Consider the following 21,450-nt stretch of genomic DNA (forward strand, 5'->3'; position numbering starts at 1 on the left):
GTAACATCATGCTGTCTTGGGTCATGGGTATAGCTGTGTGTAGAGCACAAATTATCCAACAGGCAGAACAGAGCCTTCTCCAACTCTATTTTAGGGAGCTGCAGGGTAGTGGAATGCACTTAGTATTTGCAAATTGATTGACTGACTACTTTTAAAGAAAGGAAAGGTCTGTGTGAAGTATGGGGAAAATGAAAAGTCTGTATTCTCTTTTAAGGAAAGTGTTAATGTACCCACTGCAACTTCCTGAATTTCCTAAACGTAAAACATGATTAGTGCTAATGTTGTCAATACTCTTTAGAGGCCTAATTCGGCGCGATCTGCTTCTCATTTCCCATGTTTGGTCGCTTCTCATTTCCCAGGTCTTCCTAAAAACTCTTGCTAACAAAAAAGAAAAAAACAAGTATTAAAATGATCAAAATAAACAAAATAAAATACAACCAAAATAATAATACTGGCTAACACGTGACAAATGCTGACTCTATGCCAAACTTAGTGATAAGCACTTCACCTACATTATTTCATTTCACCCCTTCAACAACCCCCTGAGTCAGAGGCATCTCTTATCTCGAGGGGACTAAGGGCTAGAGGGATTAAGTAACTTTTCCAGGGGAGCAGTAGAGCTGGAATACTTCTTGTTCATACATCCCTGTAAATATATGTACTATTTCCTTTCATAAAATTTTATGTAAATCCTCTTCTTCATCCCTCATAAAGTTTCCTTTCGTGCATATACCCTGATATCATGCTCATTTTATAAAATCAATAGGAAGTTAATTTTTTAAAACTATTCTCTCTTATTGTCTGTGAATTGCTAATTTTGTACACTATATATTTTGTACACTATATTCTATTGCATTATATTTGTCACCCTATATTTGGTAATACCAAGAACACTCTTAGGCCTCAAAACAATGTTTTCAAATCTCTATCATGTCATGATTTTAGGCTCTATAAAATTAAGATACGTAAGGTATTGGATTTCATAATTTGAAATTGTTTTGTTTTATTTTTCTTTATCTATACAATACATTTGTGTATAAGGCTATCTTCCTTATACTCCTTATGTTTAGCATCTTATTCTGTTGCTGGAGCCAAATTTATTTATTTATATATTTATTTATTATTTTTTTTATCCTCACCCAAGGATATTTTTCCATTTTTTGTTCAGATAGAGTGGGAGGGAAAGAGAGAGAGAGAGTGAGAGAGAAAGAGAGAGACATCGATGTGAAAGGGATACATTGAGTGGCTGCCACCCACACAACCCAGCCAGGGCTGGGGACAAACTGCAACCGAGGTACGTGCTCTTAGCGGGAACCGAACCCAGGTCTCTCTGGACTGTAGGCTGACGCTATAACTGCTGAGCCAAACCAGCCAGGGATATATATATATATAATATTTTCCCCATTATTGATTTTAGAGAGAGAGGAAGGGATAGGCACAGAGAGATAGAAATATCGATTGGCCACCTCCTGCATGCCCCACACTAGGGATTTGGCCCACAACTTGGGCATGTGCCCTGACCAGGAATTGAACTGGCTACCTCTTAGTGCCCTCTTGGTGCATGGATCCATAATCAACCACTAAGCCACACTGGCTGGGTGCTGGAGCCAAATTTAATTGTTAGGCCACTTTGATACAGAATGGAACTATGTAGCACTCTCCAGTGCTCAATTCCTCAACTATTCCCCATGCGTTTTAAATCCTTCCTCTTCTTTACATCCCAACATGTTAAAGTTTCCTCTCCCTGAAAAAATTAAAAAACACTTTCTCAATGCCACATTCCTCTTTCTTCTTCTTTTATCCTCCCCTCCCACATTGGCCAAGCATCTTGACACAGCACGCTATGTTTTATTTCCCCTCTTCTCTTTTATTGCTCAACCCACTGCTTACTGGCACACACCTTCAATTAAACCACAAAGGTCAACAAAACCACCACCCTCCCCACCTCTAACCCTTTGCTAAATCCAAATGAGATTTTTTAGCCCTTATTTTAATGGCCCTCTAGGATGCATATGATAATGCTGGTTGGCTCTTTTCTAGTTTATTTCATGAGTTCCTTTTACTCTAGTCCCTTTCCCCTCTAATTTTTTTTTCACCTTTACTTAGGTATAATTGACTAAATTGAAGGTGATTTGATTGTGAAAGGATCCCCCAATCCTCTAGCCCCTTTTTATTAAATACTGGTGTCCTCCCAGCTTTCAACCTCTTTTTGCCACTCTTTATATACTCTCCCTGGGCTGAGCTTACCCACTGTCATAGTTTCAGCCACTACATAATGTAATGTTCTTATGTCTACTCCCAACTTCCCCAGAACTGTGACTCATAGACACACCAAGTCACTCACAGGCATCTCCACTTGGACCCCCATGTATTCTCAAACTCCATATGTCCAAAACTGAACTTAGATCTTTCCTCCCTAAAGCTGTCCTCTTCGTATAGTCTCTATCTCTTATTAATGATCACCCAGCCATTGACGCAAAAAGCCTAAAAATCACTTTAGGGTCCTTCTCAATCTGAGAGTCCATTTATCTAAGTGTATCTTCCAATCCTACCTTCCTCTCTATCCTTACTAGTTTCTTATGTCAGGTCCCCAGCATCTTCTTTCTGGACTATTTTAATAGTTTCTTAACTCTCCTGCCTTTGACTTTCACATTCACTCTCTGAATACTACCAGTGTTCTCTTGATATCATAAATCTGACCATGTCACTCCTCTGCTTAAAATTCAATGGGTCCCCCACTCGTGCATTCAGGATTAGAGGTCCAGCTGCTTAAAGTCCTTTGAGACCTGTACTCTGCCGGTTTTTCCCTTTTCAACTCTGAGGTCCCATCCTAAAGGCACTCCATCCATCAATCCTTCCTCACCTTTTCCTGGAGCTGAGCTAGATGTCCCAGCTCTGCATTCCCCTTGTGGCCAGTGCACACTCACATCACAGGGCTCTCTCATTACAGCATACTGAAGAAATAAATTTCTAAGATGGGAACGCTGGTTTATTCTGTTTTAGATCTCCAGGGCCTGGAAATGTACATAATACCCCCCCCCCCACACACACACACAAACTTGTTGAGTTGACAGAACTGAGCTCACTTTTTTTACTGGATAACCAACATGGCAAACCTGAAACAAAATAGCTCTTAAAATCTAAATCTCAAGAATACTTTGACGTGGGTTCTTTCACACTGACTTATTTGTACAGCTTTCGTATTAACATTTTGCATTTTCGAGTGCTTAAGAGAAAAAAGGTTTGTTGTGCCTCCCCGTCGGGGAATCGAACCCCGGTCTCCCGCGTGACAGGCGGGGATACTCACCACTATACTAACGAGGAACTGCACACAGCACAGTGCCTCCTGACAAGCCACTTATTCTGACTCACCCCGCCCAGCTCTTACTGTTTACAGCCAAAATTAAGTTTTATACATTTTTTTATTGCCATTACGGCTCCCCCAAAAATCAAATGGAACTAAGAACAAAGTGTTCGGTTTTACACTATTCCCGCTCCACCCATCATTTCCGTCTTCTCCCCCTCTTCCATCCTCCTCAGGAGCAATCTGGAGCATCCACTGCACAACGCGACACACACTCCCAGGGTGCAAAGCGCACTCCTTGTCGCGCTGCACGACGGGACTTGTAGTTCCTTCCACGCCATTCCCCACGCTCCTCTGACTTTAAGAAACTTCCTTTCCCGGCAGGCGCCCGAATCCCTCCTCCAGTTCTTAACCTCGCCCGGTTCGTCACCTGCTCTCAGTGGTGTGTTGTCTGGCGGCTGAGCGTTGGACTGCCGATCCGTGTGCTTACAGGACTCCCAGAGCCATGCCAGAGGTGGTGGATACGTGCTCCTTGGCCACTCCAGCGTCCGTCTGCCGGACCAAGCATCTGCACCTGCGCTGCAGGGTTGACTTCACTCGCCGGGCGCTGACCGGGACCGCCGCGCTCACGGTCCAGTCTCTGGAGGACAATCTGCGCAGCCTGGTACGGTGGATCGCGCGCCCCCGCCGGCCTCCCCCGGCCACCCGCCTCTCGCCCCTCACCCCGCCGGGCCCCTTCTCAGCCCCACGCCCCCGTCTGCGCCGCGCGTCCCTCGGTGCTCCTCCGCAGCCCTCACCCCTTATTCTGCACCTCCTCCTTAGCCCCCATTCCTTTCTCAGTGTCCTCATCTTCAGCCCCCCTCATCCTCTTGCGCCCCCTCCCAACCCCACTTCCATGCCTGCATCCCTTCCCTCACCCTCGACGTACACTCTGTAGTGTCTCCTGCCTCCAGTCCCTGGGCACATCCTAGTGCCACATGCACGCGCTCCTCTCCCAGCGCTCTGATTTCATTTGAGCACGAATCCCCTCACCCCCATAATCCTAGTTCCCAGCGATAATTACCCCTGTGGCCTCCCTATGTCCTCGGCCTGCGGCCAAGAACTCCCTCCCAACTCAGGCCCCAGAGTTCCAGTCCCCAGTGTGCCTTCCTCAGCCCACATTCCTATGTGAGCGTCAGACCCACATCCTGCCGGCGCCTGATCCCACTCCTCCCTCCAGGCACCTTTATTTCAACCCGTATGTCTGCAGGCGACTTCCCTCAGTCTCACTGCTAGTCTTTCTTTAAGGATTCCCAGCACCAGACCCCTCTCTCTGCCCTGCTTTGATACTTTCGATCTCTGCCATCTGCAGAAGCAGCTCCTTTGCTCCAGAGTCGTGGTTCTTCCTACCTATGATTCTTGTTCACCCTTCTCTTATCATTTGAGGGCCAGTGGGCCATTCAAGCTTTCCGAGGATGTCTCCCTTTAGTATAGGTGTTGGTTTCAAAGAGCCAGTAATGACTGTGCTTCTTAGAAAAGATGTACTTCTACAAGCTCTTTTGAATGATGAAAACTTGTTTAGATTTATAGAATTTTATTAAAGTATTTTATTTCTACAACATAACCTGTCTTCAGTGTTCTCACTCAAATTGTCTGATAGTATTGGGATTGTACCTTTCACCTGGAGAATTTCTTCGAGCATTTTTGAAATAAGAGGGACAAGAAAAGGCCAGCCACAGTATATCTTACATAAAGTAGTAGTGTGGTGATATCTACTAAAGTTTAGGTAAGAATTTATGGTTTTCCTGCTTCTTTTTCCTGCTTGTGTAATAGGCCTGTATTTTGAGTTCATTAATATGGACTAATACTGCACATAACTTTCTTACTCTTTGTCCATTAACATTTTGCTAGACTAATTCTGGTTTGGGGGGGAAAAAAAAAAGTCGATTCCTTCATGTACTTTAAGTACTGTAAGGAAGAAAGTAAAAGTATTATAAGTAAGAAGGTGACTGTTTTCTTACAGGTTGTACTTTGGTCTTCTTGAAGTATCATGTTACCTTTTATTGCAGGCAGCTTTTCCCAGGCAGGATTGGCTGAACTAAAGTCCTGTCGATGCAATCTCTCCTTTTATTATAAGAAATGAATTTTGATAGCTTACCATTGCTTAACATGACCTTGCACTCTACCTAAAAGATAAAACTTTATCTCTGTTGCACAAGTAAGCAAGAGTCAGGAGGCCTAAATTTTGACAAAAATGTCCCAATCTAAAAATCTGCCCATTGTTTTTACATTCCCCAAATCTAAAGAAAAGATTTTTAAATTATATTTCTAGTTGGCATGTCTGTTTAGTAAATTAGAGCCTGGGATTATAATTAGGTTGGATTTTTATACAAGGAAGTCTAGTTGTAGTACAGTGACATCTGTTTCTAATTGTTTGCTTATTTATAACAATAACCTGAGACCAAGAGTTTAGTTTTATTTATTTGAAGTTAACTTGTTTCTTTCTTCCACTAGAATATGGACTCTTAAAGGTGGGGACAGGGTTTCATGTCTCTGTACCTCAGGTTCTAACTAGCACCCGCCATTTAGAAAATATTCAAAACTGTGATGAACTAATGGATGAATTCAGTTAGAAATCAGTGCCTAAGCTTAATATGGCTGCACTGATGATAGTACTAAATGTATCTTGAAGGTGAGATGGCGCATACCTCACCGTCACCAATAGAGAGGACCCAGTGCCAGCGCTGGGTGAGGACGTCATGTGTTCTTTTCGCCTTCCATTCTTGGAGTCCGTGATGCTGAGGAATGCTAAAAGAGCCCTAATGAGGAATGCTCGAGGAGCTCTAGTAGGACTAATTCCCAGCTTTTCTAAAAATCCTTTTGAAGTTTTTTATTACTTGCACTGAAGTTCAGTACTTATTTCTGATAACTTTCATGCATTTGTTTCTTTCATGTAAATTTTCAGTTTTTAGGTGTTCTTTCAGTTGGTGGCCCAGAAGAGGCTTTAATGTCTCGGCCTAGGTCATATACTAGTGAGAGGCAGAAGTCAGGAATTGAACACAGATCTTTCTGATTGCAAACCCTCCAGTATTCACTAAGAAAATGGCTGAGCTAGGCCCTGGCCAGTTTGGCTCAGCGGTTAGAGCGTCAGCCTGCGGTCTGGAGAGACCCGGGTTCGGTTCCCGCTAAGGGCACGTACTTCGGTTGCAGTTTGTCCCTGGCCCTGGTTGGTCGTGCGGGTGGCAGCCACTCGATGTGTCCCTTCATGTCGATGTTTCTCTCTCTCTCTCTCTCTCCTTCCTCTCTCTCCCTCCCACTCTATCTGTACAAAAAATGGAAAAATATCCTCGGGTGAGGATAAAAAAAAAAAAAAAAAAAGAAAATGGCTGAGCTAGGAATAAAATCAAGGTGCTTTTTTGGTTTTGGTTTTAATGTATAACCCTGTGATTTTTTTTTTTTTTATAGCGCCCATTAAATAAGTAGAAATGTACATAGAGATATAATAATGAGTCACACACTTTTTAATTTAAGCCCTGCTTTGTTGCACAAAGAATATGAGATTGCCTAAAACAAGATATTCAGTATAATAAGATTAAAAATAAAGAATTTAGAGGAAAAGAGAATAAGGATAGGAGAAGCAAACACATGGTGTAAATCCCAGACACAAACACAGAACTGGGCCCCAAGACTGGCATGGAACAACTTCCCAGCAGCCTGTGCAAGGTGGGAATCAGTTATATAGTCCATGGCAGCTGGCCAGTTGCTTAGAGTGTTATTCAAGGAGGGTAGTGTGAGATATAGTAAATTATGTCCTTAGTATCTTCCTTTAGTAGTACTATTTATTTATTTTATGTATTTATTCATTTTTAAACTTATCTTTATTGTTGAATGTATTACAGCTATCCCTCCTTTTTTCCCTATTGACACCCTCCTCCCCACTTCTGCCCTCCTCTTACCTTCCCCACATTATTGTCTATGTCTGTTGTTTTTGCATATTTGCATATAAGTTCTTCAGTTTATCTCTTCCCACCTTTTGCACTTTGATTATGATGTGTCTTGGTGTGGGTCTCTTTGGGTTCATCTTGTTTGGGACTCTGTGCTTCCTGGACTTGTATGTCTGTTTCCTTCACCAAGTTAGGGAAGTTTTCTGTCATTATTTTTTCAAATAGGTTTTCAATTTCTTGCTGTCTCTCTTCTTCTAGCACCCCCATGATGCAAATGTTGGTACACTTGAAGTTGTCCCAGAGACTCCTTACACTGTCCTTATTTTGGGGGGATTATTTCTTCTTTTTGCTGTTTTGATTGGGTGTTGCTTGCTTCTTGGTTTTACCTACTCTACTATTTGTAAGGAATCGGGGGCGCCACCGAATAAAACAGAGAAGAGACTGGAGAGCCAATCAGCTGAATAAACAGGGATCAGGCTTTATTGGGTACACTCCGGGCGGGTTCACAGACTCCGGGGGTCGAGTCCTAGAAGCCACGCTCAATGTAGGGGCTCGTGTCTTTTATATCTGCCTGTTGTAGCTGGAATTTGTCCCTTAGGGTTTGGCCCTGCGGGGGTTATGCATGGAGCCTCTGGAATGTGAATAGATAAGAGCAAGATGGGAGTTAATCTATAGCCTAGAGGCAGGCCGTTCAGGGTGGGAGACAAGGCTGAGCAAGGAGACAATGGTCGAGCACTTTGCCTGGCGCCAGTCCCCAGGCTATCGGACACTATTGATTCCCTGTAAATTATTCTTTATTTCAGTTAGTGCATCCTTCATTTCTGACTGGTCCTTTTTTATGCTCTTCAGGCCCTCATTAAGTTCACTGAGCATCCTTATAACCAGTGTTTTGAACTCTGCATCTGTTACATTGCTTATCTCCATTTCATTTAGTTCTTTTCCTGGAGTTTTGTTATGTTCTTTTACTGGGTCATGTTTGTCTTCTTATTTTGGCTGCTGCCCTGTGTTTGTTTCTATGTATTAGGTACCGTTGCTGTGTCTCCTAGACTTCCTAGGGTGGCCTATTGTAGTAGGTGTCCTGTAGGGTCCAGTGGCACCACCTCCCTGATCACCCTAGCTGGGCCCTTGATGTGTACCCTTAATGTGAACTGTACACCCTTCTGTTGTAATTGAGTCTTGATTGCTGTTGGCACATCAATGGGAGGGATTTACTCAAGCTGATCAGCTGCAAGGACTGGCTGTGACCACTGACCTCTGATTACTTTGGAGGACCAGCTATGTAGGGGCCCACCATACAGAACAAGACTTACTTCAGCAGGGCTCTGGTACCTTCTGAGTCCACTCATTGAGTGTGTCACTTGTGGAGCTGGTTGGGTGGTGGTGTTTCGATGTGGTCTGACACTGTCCACTGTGCTGGCTCTGGGGCAAGGTCAGCCACTGCCTGTGTTCTATCCGGGACCACCAGACATAAGCTACAAAGTGATCTGCCAATGGCTCCTTCCTGTGCTGGGCTTGGAGGTGCCCAGGCAAAGCCAAGCTGTGAACCAAGGCTAGCTGCTCCTAGTGCTGGACCTGGGGCCACTTAGTAAGAAGTACGGGGCTTGCTATGGCCAGATGCTGCTTGTTTGAGAGAATTTAGGAAAATCTGAAACAGGAGCCAAGACAGGCCATTCCTATGGTAAAGCCACTGGGAACAGCTTGGGTGGGCCTGAAAGCTGGGTGGGGCGGGGCCTCAAGGAATCACCAGGGTGGGGCAACCAGTGTGAGCCAGGTTGCTGGAGTCCCAGATATGGAACAACGGCCTTCCCCAGCACATCTGTCTGGGAGAAACCTGCCTTACAGTTCTCATCCCAATGCCAAACAACTCAGTTCTTCCCTGTATGTCTCTGATGCCTTTAAGCTGCCTCCCAATACTGGAGCCCAGTCCAAGAGGAGCTGCCTGGGGCTCCAGCAGCCTCAGCCTCCCTCAGCCTCAGTTCCCGCTGGTTTTTACAGCCAGAAGTGACTGGGACTTCTCTTACTGGCACTGGAACCCTGAGCTGGGCGTCCTGGTGTGGGACAGGAACTGCTTGCTCCTCAGGGAGGACTTTCCCAGCTGAGGTGTCCCTCCTGGTTTTTATCCACCACATGTGGGTGTGGGGTTTTGTGTATGTGTGTGCATTTATCTTCAGATAGAGCAGGAGGGAGAGAGGGAGGAAGAGAGAGAAGCATCGATCGAGTGGCTGCCACCCACACGACCCCAGCTGGGGCCAGGGACAAACTGCAACTGAGCCCTTAGCAGGAACTGAACCCAGGGCTCTCTGGTCCACTGGCTGATTCTGTAACAGCTGAGCCAAACCGTTCAGGGCTTGATGTGGCTTTTTCTTTAATTTCATAGTTGTAGGACTTCCGTTCAGCTCGATGTCAGGTGATTCTGAATGATGATTGTTCTGTAGTTTAGTTGTAATTTTGATGTGGTCGTGGGAGGAGGCGAGAACTGTATTTACCTATGTGCCATATTGCCATCTTGACCGGAAGTCAGTAGTACTATTTTTTATATACCTGTGTGTATGTTGGCATTACTCATAGTTGGTGATCAGTAAACATTTGTTGAAAAAATACTAATTCCACCTTGTCAACTATCCCCTTTCCTTTGTTTTCTTTTAGTGTTACTATTTTTTGAATTTTTTATTTTAGAGAGAAGGAGAGAGAGAGAAACATCTATCAGTTGCCTCCCATATGAAGGGATGGAACCCGCAACTTGGGTATGTACCCTGACTGGGAATCAAACCCACAACCTTTCGGTGTACCCAGTGATGCTCCCACCAACAGCTACACCAGCCAGGGCTAGTGTTACTATTTTTAGTCAACTGTTGAATAACATTTAACATTAAGAAATTTAGAGGGGAATTTCTTAAGTAATTTGGAAATGATAGCTAGCTGTGGGTGATAAGCTCAGGAAACCTGCCGGTCAGAAAGACTGTCCTTTCACCAGCATAGGAGCTAGAAGACACATTGACGGGGGGGAAGCAGCAGAGATTGATGAGGAAGTAGACATAGCAACTATAGAGTGCCCTTGGAGTTTAAGAAAGGAAAGAGAAAAATGAGTAGTTATCAGAATGAGCAGCAGGATCAAGTGAGGTTTTGAAAGTAATATGGAAGGCTTGCTTGTAATAGGTTGTTTGGAAACAGTCTTGCAACATAGATTGAAGAAATAAGTTGAGAGACAATGAAAGGATATGGTGTCTAGGGCTCAGATAGGGGATTATTGGGATGTAAAAGACTTATATTTGCTGCCACTTACTTCCTGGCCAAAGCAGTTGTCCTTAATCAGCTATGGCAAGTAGACATGCTCCCCCAGTCCCGGAGGCCATTGGGTCAGAGTTGCCACACTGAGTGGGGTTTTTTGTAGATACACAACAGCAGCAATTATAGTCTGTTTATTTGCCTAACAAGTGCCAAGTTTTGTTTTAATTTTTAAAGTGCACAGGAGTTGGACTATATTAATTCTAGGAAAAAACATGGTACGATATATTGAGTCATGATGAATGAAACTGAAGTTGTAGATGAACTTTTTCATAGCAGAGAAGTTTTGGGAGACTGAAGCACAGGCATTTTTATTTGTTTGACTTTTACTAAAAGCTCCAAATTTGTGTGACTATCCCAGACTTACTTACCAATATATATACAACTCTTAGAACCCAAAATTTTCAGGAAGCTTGGGTCTCGAGGGATGGGACCTATGCTAACTTTTGACTCCTTTAATTCCTGAAATTTCACTCTGGGTCCTACTCTTAAGCAACTAATTCTGCTCTGTAATCATTGCAGTTAACCTATTTCTAATACTAGTTTTTTTCTGGTGTATAAAGCTATTTTCTTATTATTTAAAAATATTAATTTAATTCTAGATTTTGGATACAAAGGACCTTACAATAGAAAAAGTGGTCATCAATGGACAAGAAGTCAAATATACTCTTGGAGAAAGACAAAGTTACAAAGGATCACCAATGGAAATCTGTCTTCCTATTCCTCTGAGCAAGTATGAATGTTATCTTCTTTTATAGCTAAATAATGGGGGAATATATTTTTAATTAATTTAGACATTTTTTCCTTTTTTATTCTTAGTTTGTGTGTAGGTAGTAATTGGTACACTTCTCTTATTGATCTGCTATTCGGATGAAGCGTATAGGGAAAATTATATGTTCTTAAGATACTAAAGAAATTCATTGTACGAAATACCCAAGAATAGGACTTTTGGTGATTGTTGCTCCTTTACTCAGAATTTCACTGCTTTCTAGTAAAATGTGATAGTGGGAGCATGCCATCTTAAGGAGGCATTTCAGGATCACCTGGGAAGCTTTTTCAAGCTGCACATATTTCACCTTGTCCCAAGAGGCCAGTCACTTATATGAATGAAATAATAACAGTGGCAAAAATAGAACTATTTCTTTGTAGCAATCTTGAGATAAGTGCTTTAGATGTAACCTTTTACCTAATCCTTACAGTAACTCTCTGTGGTATGATCTGCATTTTATAGATGAGGAAAGGGAAACTCAGAGAAGTAACTTTTTCAAGAAAGTGACAGTCAGAATTGTCCTGTTGGGAGTATTCTCCACTCCTTGATATATTGGGCAAAGGACAAGGGCAGAAAGCCATTGGCCTGGAACAAAATCTTCCCCTCCTTTTAGTAGTCAATGTTTTCATGCCTTCTCTTTCCCTTTAAGAAAAAGAAAGGAAATACCTACACATAATTTGTGAGGTGGATATCATTAACCCCATTCTACAGATGGAGAAACTATGGCATAGGGAGGTCAAATAATTTGCCCCAGTTCACAACCCCAATTAGTGGTAGAGTCAGGATTCAAACACAAGCACGGCTGCTGGTCTCCAGCATGACCTCGCTGTTTCCTCATCATCAGTACTGCTGAAACTGTCTGGGGCAAAGGGCCAGTTTTTGTTATTTCCAATCCATCACAGACTGACGCTTTTACAAAATGCAATAAAAAGGAAACACAAGGAAGAAGAGATTAATACAAGCACACATTTTTTGTTACTAGATTCCATGAACAAAAATAACTCTAAAAGTTTCTAAAAGCTTATTCTCAATTTCTTGACTTAACTGGTCAAGTAACAGTTTGCAGACCAGCACTGCTCCATGTTATACTTGGGCACTCACTACTGTGTAGTCGAAGTTTCAAAATTATTTCCTCCATTTTCCCACTATCATAAAAGATTACATGGTATCACACACAAAAGATCATATGCTACACAGTGTGGTATTCAACTCATATTTGTTACATGTTGTAATATGTTACATCTTCATAAGCAGTTAGCATGGTAAAATGAAAAGGACCACAGGCTGGCACTGAGGTAGGAATGGGAGAGGCCAGCTTACTCACTTAGGATGTGATATTCCTAGAGCTTACTCTCAGTTAGTAACAAGACCTCATAAAATAGTCAGTGTTTGTATTATGAATTCAAGTTTTAGGTTGATTGAATTATACTGTACTAACATATTGGTTTGTTTCATATAGAAATCAAGAAGTCATTATAGAAATTTCTTTTGAGACATCGCCAAAATCTTCTGCTCTTCAGTGGCTCACTCCTGAACAAACTTCTGGGAAGGAACACCCATATCTCTTTAGTCAATGCCAGGTAAAAAGGGTTCAGGATGATTTATTATTCCCAGCTCATGAAGTTGAATGAGGCAACGTGGACAGTGGTCGTATGGACACATGGGCCCTGCCTAAGACATCTTATATTATAAAAATAACATATTTTTATTTATATCTCTCACTAGTAATATATTCACATATTACTCTAGAAAATAAACTTCCTTTAATTTGAAAATGTCTACCTAAACTGGACTATCTGGGTCATATTTATATTTATATCCCCAGCCCCTAGTGTAGAACTTGGCATAGAGTGTACACTTAACAAATGGTTATGAAATGAAAGGGAAACATTAATAAAACAAAACCTGTACTGGTTATGAACATTGCTAACAGGAAAGAAGTAGAAAGTGAAAGATCAGATTTCCTAATTCTCTCCAGACACCATTACCCCTTACCACCATTGAGTCTGGTGCATAACCTTTCAGAGTTTTCTTACACATTTACAGATTTATATATTAAACATAGCTTTAAAACAATATGATTTAAACTACTTCTGTTTAAAATCTAAGACTAGAGAGCCATATAATAGAGACTTAACAAGTATCAAACTCTCCTCTGAAAGAAAAAAACCAGTTCTGTTAGTAATCAAATAGTTGACAATTAAAGGAACTGACTTCACTAACCATTTGCTCTATTTTTAAGCATTGTGTTAGATGCTTTGCACATTTTAATCCTTTTAATGTTCCTGTGTGACAGATAGTACAGTAGGCTCAAATTTGAATGCAAGTCTATAAAAAAGGAAGCAGTGTTGGCATGTGTATTAAACATGTCTTTCTGTTGCCAATTGAAATGTATTTTTAATCTAAGAAACCCTTAGTTCGGTAATCTGGAAGAGATAGATGCTCTAGGCAAGAATGTACAAGTTGTGCACTCTCTTTTAGTAACATCTAATTCTTAGTCATTCTTATAGAATGAATGTCCATGATTCTACATGAGAAACACAAGATTCGTGAGCCATGAATGTGAATTTTGAATATGTTATTCCATTTCTTATTGGTAACAGTTTTTGAAATAGAGGAAAAAGATTTTAGTTAAATTCAGAAATTATTGCAGTTGATAGGAAGCATGTAGACACGATTTTGTGTGGTAAATTTGCTTACAAGTATTCTCTATGCATATTTGCCTGGGTTTGGTCTTATCTAGTGAAATGCATATAAAAACCCCTTGGCATTGCTGAGTCACCTAACCAGAGACCAGGAAGGAGCTCTAAAGGCATAGTCTTGAAAACTCATTTTGGGGCAGAGAACTAGGTGGTCCTTCTAGTTCTACTTACGCCATGTAGAGGTCATTTTGGATCTCATCTTTGGAAAATCTACTAGATCTGAAGTGAAAAGGGCTGGAGTTTGGGGGTTTTAGGGAACTTTGTAGTGGTATGAAGTCTGTCTATGAATTCTAACAACTTCAGAGAGAGAACGTTAGTGTCCGTATTCCTTTAGGCACAGTAGACTCTCAATGAGGCTGGGTTTCTTTGCTCACCAGCAATAGATACAGACTTATTTGTAAACATGCCAAGATATGAAATTGTGGGTGCTCTGGCCATCCTTCTTGATGGAACCAGTGTTTATAACAGATTGATGTGGAAGCAAAGAAACACTTTACATATTATATGAATGAATTTGTCTGCATGGTATTGAGAGAGACTTCTCTTTCTCCCTCTTGTTCTTCCTACTTTGTACTTTCAAAGTTTGTTGCAAGATGAAAACATCAAGACTAGCAATGTTTCCCAAGCTTTGTTTCTCAGAATACTGGCATCCCATTAGATGTTAATAACCAGAGAAAAATGGGTTTCATGTTAAAATAAGTGTGAGAACCCAAACAAGTTTCTTTGTTGTAGCTCTTTTCAGAACCTTTAGGAGGCTAATGTTCCTAGTAACTCTCTCTCCAAGGTAGGGATGTTGTGTGCCACAGTTCCCAAATTTATTTCACCAAATAGCCCTTTTTTCTCAGGGTTCCTAACAGCTTCTCACCGGGCACTACTGTTATTCAGTGCCCAGAGTAGGAAACACTGCGTAACATTGCTTCATCTTTCAACAGCAATGTGAGCATTGACCGTGCAATAAAATGGAAAGTTTTTAAAATCTACAAATTGATTTTTGCTACTTTAAAAGATCTCAAGAAATGTGAGACGTATTTTTATTTTTAAAAAGAATGTGTCTAAGAACAGTGCTGCATTTTATTTATTTATTTATTTTTAATGACTTGGTTTATAATAAAGAAAAATAGCTGTTTCTTTTTATTTCTCCCCTTCCCAGGCCATCCACTGCCGAGCAATTCTTCCTTGCCAGGACACTCCTTCAGTGAAATTAACCTACAGTGCAGAGGTAACTACCACAAATTATTCACTGAATTAAATGACCCATATAAGTAAATGTGGTATGAATGATAAGCAGAGATAATAGTTGAATTTTTACTTAATTAAATTCTACCTGAAATATGTACAAAAGAGGCTGTGGACCTCATTTTGAAATTCTCTTTTAAGGGAAGTTTTGAACATAAGTGTAAAAAAAGGAAATGAGTAGCATTCTGAATGTAAAAGGAATTCAGAATTCTGGATCTAAAAATAACATTATGGGAACAGTTTTTTTAAAACTTTGAAAAATTGACATTTGCAGGATTAAAAGTTCTATAAATGGCCCTGGCTGGTTTGTTTCAGCGGTAGAGTGGTGGCCCGTGGACCAAGGGTTCGATTCCAGTCAAGGGCATATACCTCGGTTGCGGTTTGTCCCCAGCCTTGGTCAGGGTCATTCGGGAGGCAACCAGTCGATGTGTCCCTCTCACGCCGATGTTTCTCTCTCTGTCTCCCTCCCTCCTACTCTATCTGAAGAAAAGTAGAAAAATACCTTCAGGTGAGGATTAAAAAAAAAGTTCTATAAATATACTCTATACCCATATAAACATCTAAAAGGCATATATTACAAATTTGTATACACTCCCAACTTATTCTTGTCGTAGGTACTACTAATTCTTTTAGGAAAAGGTAGATTATAATTAATAAATACATACTATCCCAGAGACCAGGCCTACTTAGAGCAAGCAAACAGATCAATCTGTATTTATGGGGCCTTCTTGATTCCCAATCATCCTACAACCGAACTACACCTAGTATAGTGCTATAGGAAACTACACTTGGAGGCAAAAAAAGCTCAGGTTCTTGACTCTTCACCACTTAATAACTGCATGACCATGGGCATATCTTATGTCCTCACACCCTCAGTGTCTCATTTGTATAACATATCACTGTGTAAATGAAGGGAGGAAGTGGAACCAAAGTATCTCCCAAATGCTTTTGGTTCTAGGATCCATGGTGGTTGTAGCACTTGCTCCTGGCGCTTCTGATTCAGTGTCTGCCACAGTAATAGCTTTAAGTACTAGACATGCAAGAAAAATAGAGAGCCTAGCTCTTACTGGAATGGATGCTTGCTAGATCATTAATATTCAGAGGATAGTCCTGATTCTGGCATTCCTTAGAAATAAAACTTACAGAATCATGGAGCTACGGTGCACATTTAAGTGACCATGTATGGTTTGCACCGGAAGGATCTTTTCTATACAGATTTCCAGAGAAAATTATTTTACACAGTTCTTGGTAGTAACGTTTAGTTTCTCATATGACCCTTAAAAAATTATCCTGTTTGGCTCTGGCCAGTTTGGCTAAGTGGTTAGAGCGTTGGTCTGCAGACCTGAGAGACCTGGGTTCGGTTCCCACTAAGGGCAAGTACCTCGGTTGCAGTTTGTCCCCGGCCCCGGTTGGGGTCATGTGAGTGGCAACTGTTTGATGTGTCTCTCTCACATCAATCTTTCTCTCTCTCTCTCTTTTTCCCTCTCTCCCTCCCGCTCTACCTGAAGATAAATGCAAAAATGTCCTCAGTTGAGAATTTAAAAAAAAGTTATTCTATTTGTTAACTCCAAGTTTAAGTTTTAAATATAAAATTGTTCAAAACTGAATTCTCTGTCCTAAAGTGAATGTAGGAGGAGCCTTTTGAATCTGTAGAGGGGTAATAGGGGTGGTGGTTATCATTGCCAGGCGTGGTGCTGGGCTCTGCATGTATATTATTGGTTCCTTGCAGCAATCCTATGAAGTATTATCTTCATTTAATGGAGAAACTGAGGTTCAGGGAGGTTGTTTGTCCAAGTCCAGGAAACTAGTAAGTGACAGAGCTGGGATTTTAATTTAGTTTCTACCAGATGTCCTTAATATGGATGGATGAATGGAGAGAGAGTCCACGTTTGCTTTTAAAGAATCCAGTTTTACGTATTACCAGTTCTGTTTACAAAATTGATACATATGAACTTACTTGGTTCACAGTCTGATAGCCATGAAGGGAAGGAAAGGTTACTTTACATAAGTAGTTCAAGAAACATAGAACCTTTTACTTATAACTGGAAATGACTTTTCTCCATGAGATATCTGTCCCTAAAGAACTGGTTGCACTTATGAGTGCCATTCGGGATGGAGAAGCACCTGACCCAGAAGACCCGAGCAGGAAAATATACAGATTCAGCCAAAAAGTAAGTTCTTAGGGTCTGGATTTTTGAATTGGTTGGTGGTTGAACTATAAATAGCTTTTACCCATCTAGAGAGCAAAATTACTTTTGAAATATTCAGAATTTAGAAAACAGCTTATGTTTCATTTCTTTTATGCTTTAAAAATATTCTATTTATAGTGTTGTATTGAAGAAGGAGGTTGATGGATGGGCATAATAGGGAGCCTGCCAGATCCTGTTTTCCTTCATCCCAGCTGGTAGCAGGCTTCCTACTCCTTGAATGTATTATACTTTCTCCTGCCTGGTACCGAGGGTGGCATGTGGCTGTTTAGTGTTTATAAATGCAAGAGCTGTTTTAGGTCAAGAAAGCACTCTGCTGTAGTCATTTCAGTTAAAATTTCTATGTAGCTGGTAATTTGACTTGTATTTTTGACCATTAATGTATAGTTGTGTGTGCGTGTGTCAACATCCTTAACATACATGTACAGTTTTACATACATGTACAGGGACAGTTTTGCTCCCACTTCTGCCTCTGAGGTTCCAAGCGCCCAAACCTTCAGCATTCTCTTACTGCCAGGTATTTTGTATGTCTCTTAAATACACCAGGAATGGTTTAGAAAAAGGAATTTTTAAAAATTTAAGTCAAGAGAAAAGAAAACAAAAACTTAAAGAGAAAAAGTACAGTTGCTTTCTTAGAGGTTAATTTTTGAGAACTGCTTAAACTGAACCTGTAACACTATGTGCAATCGTGTTTTCCACATTTCAGCTTTCCTTCCTACTGGAATAAAGGGAAATAGATGTTTTGAAACATTTTACATCACAATTGTGAACTATTTGATGTCTTAAAAGTGAGACCTGTTTGAGAGGGAACTACAGAGGGAAAGTAATCCATACTACTGTTTGGATATTGAAAGGGGGTTCACTTACTTTTAAATATGAACTGTCTTAATCTGTAACATTTTCTAACACTATTTCCATTGTGTTTTGTTTGCCCCCTTTAGGTCCCGATCCCCTGCTACTTGATTGCTTTAGTTGTTGGCGCTTTAGAAAGCAGGTAAGCTTTTGGACAAATTTTGAATTTATGGAAAGATCAAACTTTAGGCTTATTGAACATTTGTCTGGGATTGATTGGTCGATAATTTGTGTATTTTTCAAGATATCAAGCTGACAGTTCTAGAAAAATTCAAATCTAATTACAAAATGTAACAAGTTAATTTTAGCTTAAAAAATTTTTACCAGTCACTGGCTGCTTTGATTTTCCAAGTATTATAGATGGAACATGCTCTTACCTTTAGTTAGAGATCTGAGGTCTGATGTAAGCTTAGACCAGTCACTTCTCATAGCCTCCTTGTCATCATTGAAAGTATATCTCTCGCTCTGGCCGGTTTGGCTCAGCCGTTAGACCGTCGGCCTCCCGTCTGGAGAGACCCGGGTTTGGTTCCTGCTAAGGGCACGTACCTTGGTTGCAGTTTGTCCCCGGCCCTGGTTGGTTCGTGTGGGTGGCAACCACTCGATGTGTCCCTTTTATGTCGATGTTTCTCTCTCTCTCTCCCTCCCACTCTATCTGAACAAAATATCGAAAAATGTCCTCAGGTAAGGATAAAAAATAAAATAAAATAAAAAAAAGAACGTACATCTCTCTTGCCCTGGCCGGTTTGAGAGAACAAAAAAATGGAAAAAATATCCTCGGGTGAGGGTTAAAAAAAAAAGTATATCTCTCTTTCCTGCCTCATAGGGTATTTATGTGAAACAAATGAGATAAAATATATGAAAGCACTTGGAAGTCTAGAAATATTAAAGAAATATAAATACTTTATTAAAACTTTACCAATATACAGAGTACCTTTTCTTCTTAATTCTTTTTGTTTGTTCTTATTTCTAAATAACTAAAAATTAAGAATACCTGTATTCATCACATTCTCTAAATTGCCAGAAATACGGATGTGATAGGGAAGTCAGGCAAACAGATGCTGATCCCAGCTCTAGCAGTTATTAGCTTCATCCTTAGGTAACTCACCTCTGAGTTTTTTTTTTTTCACCTAAAAGCTAGAAATAATAATATGGATTTCAAAGGCTTTTTGTGAGAATTAACAGACTTAAATGATAATTATAATAACTGTCACAGTAGCTGACAACTTAAAAGGTCTTAAAAGGTCAACTCCAGTGCACCATCCCATTGATTCCTCACATCTCTGTAGAGTAGATACGATTATTTTTTCCCATTTTACCAATGAAGAAACCAGCGCTTGGTGAGTTTTAGTAATTGGCTTGGGAAATGTCAGAGCCAGGACCCAGACAGACCAGGTTCTGCGAGCTCCTGCGGCGCAGACCTGCGCGCTCCAGGGTGGCCGCTGTGCGGCAGCGCGAACCACGCGAGGCTTGCGATGTGCTGTCAATGCAAAATCCGCTCTGGGCTTCTAAAGGCTTAGTATGGAAAAAAGTAAAATGCACTAATCATTTTTTGTGTTGATTACAGGTTGAAATAATATTTTGGATATATTGGATTAAACAAAATATATTAAAATTAATTTTATCTGTTTCATTTTGCCTTTTTTTTTTGTTTTAATGTGGCCACTAGACAATTTTAAATGACATATGTAGCTCGCATTTGTGGCTTTCATTAAATGTATAGCATGGATACCATTGCTACTCAGTGTGGTCTGCAGTCCAGTAGCTTTGGCATCACCTAGGTGTTGGTTAGAAAAGCAAATTCTTGGGCCCTGTCCCAGACCTACTAAATCAGAATCTGTATTTTAACGAGCTCCCCAGGTTATTTGCATGCACGTTAGAGTTTGAGAATCACTGCTGTAGAGTTCACTGCTCTCTGGGGCAGGACACCAAGGCAAGTCTTGTTGCTTGGAGTTTTCTGTTATGTAAAAAATTTTAGATGAAAAAAAATATTTTTGCATTTAAGCTTTATATATGTGATCCATAATCTATTTGTATCTTCCTCTTTTATTGTGGTTTTTAAAAGACATGGAATTTAACATCTTAGCCGTTTTTTAAGTGGACAATTCAGTAATATTAACTATGTTCACATTGTTGTGAAACAAATCTCCAGAATGTTTTCATCTTGCAAAACTAAAACTCTGTACCCTTTACTTATATATATTTTTAATTTATTTTTTGTTATTTATTTATTTATTTTAAATCCTCACCCAAGGATATTTTTCCATTTATCTTCAGATAGACCGGGAGGGAGAGAGAAACATTGACGAGAGAAAGACACATCGACTGGTTGCCTCCAGCACAACCCCGACCAGGTCCGGGGAGGAACCACAACCAAGGTACATGCCCTTGACTGGAATCAAACCCGCAACTCTGGTTTGTTGGGCCAGTGCTCTAACCGCTGAGCCAAACTGGCCAGGGCTTTTTTTTTTTTTTTATCTTCACCCAAGGACATTTTTTTTTTTTATTTCTCTTCAGACAGAGCAGGAGGGAGAGAGAGAAGAAGAGACAGAGATAGAAACATCGATGTGAGCCCTGGCCGGTTTGGCTCAGCGGTTAGAGCGTCGGCCTGCGGTCCTGAGAGACCCGGGTTCGGTTCCCGCTAAGGGCGTGTGCCTCGGTTGCAGTTTGTCCCCGGCCCTGGTCGGTTGTGCGGGTGGCAGCCACTCGATGTGTTCCTTTCACATCGATGTTTCTCTCTCTCTCTCTGTTTCTCTCTCTCCCTCCCACTCTATCTGAACAAAAAATGGAAAAATGTCCTAAAAATGTCCTCGGGTGAGGATAACAAAAAAAAAAGAAACATCGACGAGAGAGGGACACATCAAGTGGTTGCCACCCACATGACCCCAACTGAGGCCGGGGACAAACTGCAACCAAGATATGTGCCCTTAGCGGGAACCAAACCTAGGACTCTATGGTCTGCGGGCTGAAGCTCTAACCGCTCAGCCAAACCAGCCAAACCAGCCAGGGCTTTTTTGTTGATTTGTTTTTAGGTAGAGAGGAAGGGAAAGGAGAAGAGAGATAGAAACGACGATAGTTGTCCTGACCGATTTTGCTCAGTGGTTAGAGCATTGGCCTGTGGACCAGGGAGGTCCTGGGTTTGATTCCCGCTAAGGGCACATACCGGTTGCGGTTC

At 41.1% G+C, this 21,450-nt stretch overlaps 1 protein-coding gene and 1 non-coding gene across 3 annotated transcripts in view; one reads left to right on the forward strand and one right to left on the reverse strand.

Moving 5' to 3' along the window:
* Nucleotides 1-3,252: 3,252 nt before the first annotated feature.
* On the reverse strand, nucleotides 3,253-3,324 carry TRNAD-GUC. The gene has a single exon. It is a non-coding gene; the product is annotated as a tRNA-Asp (tRNA).
* A 430-nt stretch (nucleotides 3,325-3,754) lies between these two features.
* LTA4H (leukotriene A4 hydrolase) overlaps nucleotides 3,755-21,450 on the forward strand; it is a 32,291-nt gene continuing 14,595 nt past the window's right edge. For both annotated transcript variants that reach the window (XM_036252481.1, XM_036252482.1), the window contains exons 1-6: nucleotides 3,755-3,968; nucleotides 11,115-11,245; nucleotides 12,741-12,861; nucleotides 15,134-15,202; nucleotides 17,286-17,390; nucleotides 18,368-18,420. In XM_036252481.1, the coding sequence (XP_036108374.1) occupies nucleotides 3,810-3,968; nucleotides 11,115-11,245; nucleotides 12,741-12,861; nucleotides 15,134-15,202; nucleotides 17,286-17,390; nucleotides 18,368-18,420 (638 nt within the window). In that variant the 5' untranslated portion in view covers nucleotides 3,755-3,809. The remainder of the gene's footprint in view (nucleotides 3,969-11,114; nucleotides 11,246-12,740; nucleotides 12,862-15,133; nucleotides 15,203-17,285; nucleotides 17,391-18,367; nucleotides 18,421-21,450) is intronic.

Source organism: Molossus molossus, unplaced genomic scaffold (genome assembly GCF_014108415.1).
Source record: "Molossus molossus isolate mMolMol1 unplaced genomic scaffold, mMolMol1.p scaffold_m16_p_10, whole genome shotgun sequence".
In the NCBI taxonomy this organism is placed as follows: domain Eukaryota; kingdom Metazoa; phylum Chordata; class Mammalia; order Chiroptera; family Molossidae; genus Molossus; species Molossus molossus.